Source organism: Musca domestica, unplaced genomic scaffold (genome assembly GCF_030504385.1).
Source record: "Musca domestica strain aabys unplaced genomic scaffold, Musca_domestica.polishedcontigs.V.1.1 4, whole genome shotgun sequence".
Taxonomy (NCBI): domain Eukaryota; kingdom Metazoa; phylum Arthropoda; class Insecta; order Diptera; family Muscidae; genus Musca; species Musca domestica.
In genome coordinates, this window is record NW_026712328.1 from 24379467 (window position 1) to 24389308 (window position 9842).

The window sequence follows — 9842 nt, forward strand, 5'->3', positions numbered from 1 at the left end:
ATGCGTCTATTTTTGGTAAGATGAACGCGCGGAGAAGATGGGGAAATATAAATAACCTGGATTCTCTTTTTCATAGGTTTTACTTTCCATTGGCTACACATTTGCCGTACCTCAAGGTTATAATTATCAGATCGAAGTTGGACCTAATGGTGGTAGTAGCATTCAGGCCATACCCAATGAATATCAGCAAATCCTGCAAGAGCAGTATGTTGGTCAAATACCCCAAGGTTTTGCGGAAACAGTTGGACAATTCGGAAGTAATTTGTTGCATAGTGCCCAGCATGTCATACAACATGAACAACTTCAACAGCAGCAGCAACAGCAACAGGATCTTGTAATTCAAGCTCCAGCAACAATTGTCCAGCCTCCCGCACAAGAATTCGCCGCAAAATCTCCACCTGTGGAGCCTGTCCATGCTCACTTTATTATCAGAACAACAGAAAAGCCGGTGAAAACAATTGAACCCGTCGTTCCCACAACACCCGTGCAGAATAAGGTGTCTTTCCACAAGGAATTCTATTATTTATCTGCACCCCAAGAGGAATATGAACCACCCAAAGATTTACAAGATCAATTGGCCACAATCAAGAAGAATCTTAAAGTGGTGTTCATTAAAGCCCCTGAAAACAATGGCCTGGAACAAGCCGCCCTGCAATTGGCCAAACAATCTGCAGCTTCGCAGACAGCTATTTATGTCCTCACAAAACAACACGATGCCTCCGAACTGGCCCAGAAATTGAATTCCATACAAAACGTGGCACCACAGCGTCCAGAAGTTGCCTTCATTAAGTATCGTACGCCCGAGGAAGCTGAACACGCTCAACGTGTCATTCAAGCTCAATACGAACAATTGGATGGCCCCAATCACATCAACCGTCCCGACGTCGGAGTTACTCATGATTTTGTGGGTTCCAATAATATTAAGCTGGATCCACGCTCTGGAACCAGTAGCAGTGCAACTGAAAAGGTCGCAACTACAAAACCAAATTCCAAATATTTACCGGCTACAGCTAAACATTAGCGCACTGCCGCTGACCATGTTTATGTATATTTATATATTTTGTAATAAATTAAGTTAATTTATTGAATTTAAAATTAATGAATATTTTCAATATTGGGACATCGAGTAGCACTCTTTTGCATAATCATGTTTGGATGACAAAATCATATGCCAACTCATGCTTTACCCTCACTTGTATTGTGAAAAAATTAAATTTTTTTCAGCTATATTAAACAGAAAGTATTTCCAAACTCGTGTATATTAAAGCATATGTTAGGGCTTAATAAAATTTTGAATTCTAAGAAACAGGGCGGTTCACATAAAAATGTTACGATCAGTTTTCTTGAAGCTAATGGCGAATTTATACTATTGAAAATTATCCACTGTGATTGGGATTAATTTTATATGTTTAAATATACCCGTAGGAGTATTTAAATGCCGCTCAGCTTATATTTCTTTTCGTATCCATACGCAACCAATTGAGAATACATAAAATAGCCAACAATTATTTGTTGAAAAATATACAAGTAAAAGAACATTAAACTTTTAATACCCTCCACCATTGGGCAAATAAAACATTTCTATACAAAAGTATCTGAATTCAGACCGTAAGACCGTTTGGATAATGCTGTTAAACTTTTCAGAAGTGGGTGAGACCGTTATATGGGGACCATACCCCATAATTTATAATTAAGTATTGTTATTTACCAAATATTCTTAAATATCAAATTTGAACCAATTTCGTGAGTAAATGTGACTAGGAATATCAAAATACCGAATACCGGGAGGTATCGTTATATAGGAGCTATACCAAAAAGTTAGACAGATATATACTATGTTCCGCCTCCGGATCTAGAACCCATTGTGACCTACAAATACCAATTTTTGAACAAATTTTCTTTGAACTATACAGGGTGAGATGGAAAAACTGTAACCAACTTCAGACTGCTGTCACTTCTAAGCCACTCGTCCGACTGCTGTTAAAATTATTCCAGTAACAGCTTACTATATTTTTTGCAAGCGTACAAAAGCAATCTGGTGAGAAATTTCCAGAAAAAAAGTTATTCGTGGTGGAATTCAATCGTGATAGTGTGATTTCTTTCTATTTCGAGTTCATTCAATTGTGATTAGGGGTTGATTTATATCTTTTTGGGTATTTTGTTTTTTCCGTCAATGCTTTTTCAATGAAAATTTAGTAGAGCGAACATCTATCCCTAATTTTAAACATGATTTAATAAATATCTTCAAGGGATATGTTATAGAGGTTCTTTTCGTTCTCCCAGCGTTTGCATAAAGTCTTCGCTCTCGTGACTTATTTCACATGTAGCTTCCTCTGTCTTTCTTGCTTGCTTTTTGCTATGATTTCGATTAATTCTGTCAGTGGTTGGTCGGCGATAAGGGGTGTATCGTCAGCATTTCCAACTATCGTCATTATTTTTAGTAAGTCATCAGACATGAGGTCCCACAGAAGGAGCCCTAAGCTGGAATCTTTTGGTACAACTGATGTTATTTTATACTGCATGATACCCACGTATGTATCATACAATAGGTATCTATTATTTCGATCTCTTATATGTCGATATTTAACGCATCACATTTTCCTGCTTTATTAGTGTCCAATCCGCATAATTGAAAGCTTTCTTGAAATTGAAATAAGGATTCCTCTTAAAGCATCTATGGTAATTTTCCTTTGACGAAACTGAACCGCATTGACGATAAACCAGCGCTTATTTTATTTCTGCTATATAATTTTTATACCCTACACCACAAGGTGGTCAGGGTATTATGTATTTGTGCATTTGTTTGTAACAGGCAGAAGGAAACGAGATTGACCCATAGTTCCTTTTGATGATCTGCATAGAATCACATTCTGAGTCGATTTATGCATGTCCGTCCGTCCGTCCGTCTGTCCGTCTGTCCATGTATTTTTGTAAACAAAGTACAGGTCGCATTTATTGCCGGATCCAGATGAAATTTTGCATAGATCATTTGTTTGGCCCAAGGACGAACCCTATTGAAATCAAAAATCGGTCAAAATTTAGATATAGCTCCCATATATATCTTCGTCCGATTTGCCTTTTATTGAGCACCAAACGTGTAATATCAGCCCGAATTGTGTGGAATTTTGCATATACACCCAAATTAGGTCTGAAAATATGTATGCCAAATTTGATGGAAATCGGTTCAGATATAGCTATAGCTCCCATATATATTGTTCATCCGATTTGTTATTTTTGTCCTCCGCCGCCGTAATATGCACTCTGCAACAACAATATTTGGGGAAATATATCAAATGCAGCTCAGAAATTCATTTGCTAAATTTTATGGAGATCGGTTCAGGTTTGGATATAGCTCCCATATATAACTTCGTCCGATTTACCTTTTATTTTGCACCAAACGTCTAATATTTGCCCAAATGGGATGAAATTTGGCACTTACGACCGAATTGAGTCTAGAAGCTAGTCAAATTCGTCAAATTTGGTGAAGATCGGTTCAGATATAGCTATAGCTTCCATATATAGTATTCACCCGATTTGTTATATTTGTTACCCACAACCATAATATGCACTCCGTAACAACGATATTCAGGGAAATATATCAAAAACAGCTCAGAAATATCTTTGCCAAATTTTATCGAGATCGGTTCAGATTTGGATATAGCTCCCATATATATCTTTATCCGATTTAAAATAATTGTGCACCAAATGGGCAATACAATTCCGAATTTAAAAGATACAAATGATTCGGCATATTGAGTCTTTTGAACTTTAAATTATAATTATAATCATAGCGTGTATGAGCTCGTGTGGAGCTCTATTAAATTAGCAAAGTGGTGTAGGGTATCATAAAATCGGCCCCGCCCGACTTTAAGACTTTCTTTACTGGTTATAATTATTATAGTTATACCATCAGCCATATGGCTAGAGAGGGTATATATCATTTGTAACGACCAAAACGTGTCTCATCGAAATAACGGTTTTAGACCCTAGGTCTCTTTGGACCAAATCTGTTTCAGAAGATTTGGAGTCGTGGCTGGTGCCGAAGTCGAAGGTACATCGTAATGTTATTGTCAAACTTAGATGCGATGGAAGATGGGATATATCGGTCCAATCCTTCTGGTACCTCCCACAGAAAGGGTCAAAATTTTGGATATACCCTGGCATATCATGTGAAATAAGTCTGCGATTTTTTACAACTTGCTATGACTAAATATTTCTCCCAACCAGAATCCTGAGATGTTTATAATTCCTGAGAATTATAATTTTGCATAAAATTGGATATACGGGGTGAGATAAAAAAACTGCAACGAAGTCAAACGCCATTTTTTAAATTTTATTGAATGAAGGCAAAAAATGTCGGAAATAGCATTAAATTTTAGAATAAGTTTAGATTTGTTCGAATTGGTCACCTTTGGCACGAATTGTGGCCTTCAAACGGCCAATGAAACCGTCACACGCAGCCGGAATGTTGCTCTGTGGTATTTGGCCCATTCCCGGCGAAGCGCTTGCTTAAGGTGATCGACACTTTGGTATTTTTTTGTTTTTAGTATGAAAATGGAATACACGCACATTTTAACTTTTTCTAAAAATTATAACATATCTCAAATAAATTGAAGGATTGAACCAATATAGCCCAAACCTGGCACGCCGCAATATTAATATTAGATTTATTAAGGACCTTTGTTGTTGTACTTATTTTAATATTCCAATATTTCGAAATTCAATGAATTTCATCTTTAGGGAAATAAATACAACAACAAAGACCTCAAGCTCGAAAAAACACTTGTTTCATTAAAATATAAAAAGGTCGAATAAAAAGGAAAAACATTTATTAAGGACCGATACAATATGGACAACATTGGTCCATTCCTTCGGAACCTACTCCATAGAGGGTCAGCAATTTAAATAATCATAAAAGAAGTCAAAATATATTTAAAAAATTGTAAAATAGGCTGAGGGTATACATCTGTTGGCAAAAATGTCTGATACTTTATAGCTTATTTTCTATAATTTTCTAGGAATTTGCACGTGTTTAGCATGCAAAGCGGACAATACGACAACAGATTGTCTACTGGTTTGTCATTCTTAAGTAGCCACACCAACTGCTACATGTTCCAGGCTTGTGGAAACCCGCTCATCATTAAATCTGGATTGATCACATGTTGAAATATTTCTGATTCCGTCGTTAGAATAGGAGAAACTATTCTGTTCCTGGATATACATCTTTCCAATAACAATAATTCTGGACACAATACCAACTATTGGGCCACATGTCAAATAACAAAACATTGTAATTTCCATAGATAGACAGCAAATCGCTAAGTCGACTTAGAATTTCATGCTGATCATGAGTGCATGTGTCTTATGGGGTCTCTGACGAATATTAAGAAGTTATATAGACGGGATAAAAATTTTAATATTTCTATCCTGTTCAATGTGGAGGGTATAAAAAGTATATACCTTTACGAGTTTCACCCCATGTTTTGAAGAAATGTGTTTATATGCATGTTACAGAAATACATTGACAGAACTTATTTCGGTTTTTTTTTTTTTTGCATGTTAAATAATAATAAAAATGTGTATTTTGTCAACTGGAAAGGCTACATTTGGCTTTTACCATAGTAGGTAGGTGTAAAATAAGCATGGTCTATCGAATTTGACACCAATATTAGTGCCGTGTCAAATCAGAAGGTTTTTGCTACTACCTTATAATGATCGTACCATGGTCGCTATTTCATTCAATAAAACTACTTTGACTTAATTTCGTACAAGAACATTTTGTATTAAAATCTACTCAAAAAATATATTTACAATTGCTTTAGGCCTTAAAACTACTAACTGCTATTGCGTTGCTTATCACTTAACTCTTTTGCTGGGTGGTAGATACGAACTTCTTGGTGGTACATAAGTCCTAGATGGTGATGTCGAAGTTGGTGCTGGTGTTGGTGGTGGTACGGCAACAGCTTCATTGCCGGAGAACGCCGATTTCGATGCGAAATCCAAAACTGGAGCAGAACTAGGAGCATTATTATTGGATGCACCAGGTAAGCTATTGTATTGAGACTGAATTGTACGCTGGGCATTTTCTGCATCTGCCTGTGTGCGATATTTGACAAAATGAACTTCTGGTTTGTTGTCGGTGCTGGATTTGAGTTGCTGAAGTTGATTGGCCAGAGAACCAATATCAGATTGTTTGCTGAGCACATAGATGGCAGTGCGATCATCGGCAGCAGTTTTGGCCAACTGTAGGGCCGCTTCTTCGAGACCTTTGTTCTCCGGACCTTTAATAAATACCACACGCAGATTCTTCTTCAGGGCATTGGCAATTTTTTCGCCAGCATTTACATCTTCAAATTCATGTTCAGGGGCACTAAAGGAAAAGAAAGATTTGCTGTATTCCTCTTGAAGTGGCTGAACTTGTTGTTGAGAAAAGTTCAGATCCTCAGTATTCACACCAACGTCGGCAATATTATTGACCAGGGGGCCGTAATTATATTGAGCTGACACAGCGGCAATACAACACACCACCTGAAAAACAAATCAAGTATAAATATTTAGTTTTTCCGTTTTAATTGTCTCTTTTAAACCTACCAAGAATGAACGCATTATGAACATAAGGAGATGTTTAAAGAAGAGTAAAATGACTGTGCTACTACCAACTGTTGTAACGTATGTTCAACAACTGCGATTACAATCGACGTCATACACAATATTTATATCAAAGTTTTTTTCTTTTCTTTTCCTCAAAATTCATCTCCATTTTGAACCTATGACCGATCAGTTACGAAATGCAACCGGAAAATTAATGCAACACTTATTTGATACGCATTCCGTGTAAATGAAATTAAATACACCAACAAAATGTTCATTCCAAATAGTTGTCAAATGTGTTAATGACACTGCAAATGACCAGTTTGGTTTGACATGAGAAAAATGCTACTCCCACAGCTGGTTGTCGATGCAATCGAGCCAGTATTTCACGAAAGATGCATTTTCAATGAGTTGCATTGCTTGATATTGATGTAAATTTATGTTTCGATAAAGATGCTGAAAATTTAAATCAGTGCGTCTCTCAATAGTCTTCATCCTAAAAGTATGTGAAAATGTTTAACAAATGATACTCTACACCATTATGCATTATTAGTAGAGCTCACATAACAAGAGAGTATTATTTTATTGGGAATTTATTTGAAGTAGATCACCTATCAACCTTTGGCTTTAGAGCAGTTATAATTTGGTTTCAGAGGGAACTGGTAAATGGGAGGAATATCAAATTCTTTATCGATTTTCAACAAATTTGGCGGAGACATTTTTATCTTTTATACCAAATAACATTGCTATAGAATGCATAATATCACTCCGAGAAGGACTATATTAAACAAGTAAAAAAAACATTAAGTTCGGCCGGGTCAAACCTTTAATACCCTCCACCTTAGGGTAAAGGAAACATAAGAAGAAATGTGGTAAAAACCATTAAAATGCCGAATATCGGGAGGTACCGTTATATGGGGGCTATACCAAATCGTGGACCTACACATGAAAGGTTCCGCCAACGGAGCTAGAACCCATTATGACCTACAAATACCAATTTTCAGACAAATACATGAAAAAAATGTGGCAAAAATCATCAAAATACCGAATATTGGGAGGTACCGTTATATGGGGACTATACCAAAACGTGGACCTATATATACAATGTTTCGCCACACGAACTATGACTCAAAAATTCCAATTTTTAGACAAATTAGTGAAAAAATGTGGCAAAAACCTTCAACATACCGAATATCGGGAGGTACCGTTATATGGGGGCTATACCAAATCATGGACCCATACATGCAATGTTTCGCCACCGGAGCTGGAACCCATTATGACCAACAAATACCAATTTTTAGACAAATCCGTTAAGAAAATGTGGCAAAAATAATCAAAATATCGAATATCGGGAGGTACCATTATATGGGGGCTATACCATGACGTGGACCTATACATGCAATGTTTTGCCACACGTACAGGGACCCGCTATGACCTACAAATACCAATTTTCAGACAAATCCGTGAAAAAATGTGGCATAAATCATCAAAATACCGAATATCGGGAGGTACCGTTATATGGGGACTATACCAGAACGTGGAATACCAACCATCCTAGACACAATACCAATTGCTCTGCCAAATTTTGCCGCTCTGCGTCAAATAATGTGGGCTGTATCGTGATTTCAACAGACAGACAGACGGACATCGTTAAATCGACTTAGAATTTTATGCTGATTATGAATATATACTATATGTTACAAACGGAATGATAAAGTTAATATACCCTCCTTTCCAAGGTGGAGGGAATAAAAATATATATCGTGGTCGAGTTCCACCAAATGGAAACGAAATTCTCTTCATTTGGGCTGATATTAGCCATTATTTGCTTAATAAACCTGAAATCGGATTAAGGATATATATGGGAGCTATATCCAAATCTGAACCGATCTTAATAAAATTTGGTAGAGGTATTTCTAAGCTGTATCTGATACCTGGTACCAAATATCATTCTTGTGGAGTGCATATTACGAATGTGAGGGAATTAAACACCATATCGTATGAAACATATATATGGGAGCTATATCTGAACCGATTTTCACAAAAATGCATGTACTTGCTTCAAGGCTGAATTCGGTCGGATGTGCCAAAGTGCAGGTAGCTTGAACTGTTATTGATAATTTGGTGCACAATTAACCCGAAATCGGTTGAAGAGATATATAGGAGCTATATCTAAATTTCAACCGATTTTAACAGGGTTCGTCCTTGGGCTAAACAAATGTTGTTTGGAAAAGTTCATCTAAATCGGATAATGTGACCAAAATTTTGTTCACAAAAATACATGGACGGACAGGCGAACGGGCGGAGAGTCGGTGATCTTAACCCTTTCCACTATGTGGTGTAGGGTATAAACAGTTTTTGAAATGCAAACAAATGAAAGAAAGAAAGCGCTGAAAATTAAAGAATTTTATTATTTGTATTACCTAGCACGTTTCCACTACTCAGCGAAAAGTCCACAATTTGTTCATTATTTCTTGGATAACATATCCAAACAAATCTTTAGACATTATACGTACTTTTCAACTGCACCAGTTCGACAACACTTTATCCATATTTTCCTTTATCGAAAAGGATAATCGGGTAATCGAAAAATGATTACTTCAAAATCATTCGTTTTGAAGTTTACCGAAGAGCATCAACGGCGAAATTATATACCATTTAGTAATTTTTGAACAAACAAAGAACGCACTCCCAAATATACCCCCTTCTCTCAGAACCATATACCAACAGTAACCTCTATATCAAATTTCAGAATTCCAGCTCTATAGCATAACTTCTATATATATAAACAAGTAAGCAAAGGCTACAGTCGAGCGGGCCCGACCGTTGAATACCCTACAACACTATAATAAGTGATACTGTTTATATAGGCGAGATACTCGAAAGAATTCCACAAGATATTGTGAAAAATTATAAAAGAAACCATCGAATAATAGCAACTTAAACTAATTTGTTCATTTCCAATTTATTGGTAGATGTTGCACGTAAATGGTCTTCATAGATCTGGAACCAATATTTCCCAAAGACCTATAATCTCTCAGAAGTGGCAAGATTAACATTTATTATTGTTTTTTGACTGAAACGCATCTATATGAGATACAGACATTTTGACTATATTCTTCCACGAAATCAGCGTTAACGAAATAGTCAGAAGTGAGTCTTTCCTGTATTTGTGAATTCTACAAAGAGTCACTGGAATGGACATTTTCGTATTTTGTCTACAAAAGTTGGCAAACTATTTCATACATTGA

General features: G+C 36.4%; 2 protein-coding genes across 2 annotated transcripts; one reads left to right on the plus strand and one right to left on the minus strand.

Moving 5' to 3' along the window:
- LOC101901335 (uncharacterized) lies at window positions 1–1214 on the plus strand. Its single transcript, XM_005174878.3, has 2 exons — window positions 1–15; window positions 77–1214. Exons 1-2 carry the CDS (start codon window positions 1–3, stop codon window positions 1019–1021), a joined length of 960 nt encoding a protein of 319 aa, XP_005174935.2. The 3' UTR covers window positions 1022–1214.
- A 4543-nt stretch (window positions 1215–5757) lies between these two features.
- On the minus strand, window positions 5758–6718 carry LOC101901498 (uncharacterized). Its single transcript, XM_005174879.4, has 2 exons — window positions 6592–6718; window positions 5758–6528 (listed from the first exon to the last, which is right to left on the minus strand). Exons 1-2 carry the CDS (start codon window positions 6613–6615, stop codon window positions 5857–5859), a joined length of 696 nt encoding a protein of 231 aa, XP_005174936.2. The 5' UTR covers window positions 6616–6718; the 3' UTR covers window positions 5758–5856.
- Window positions 6719–9842: the final 3124 nt, after the last annotated feature.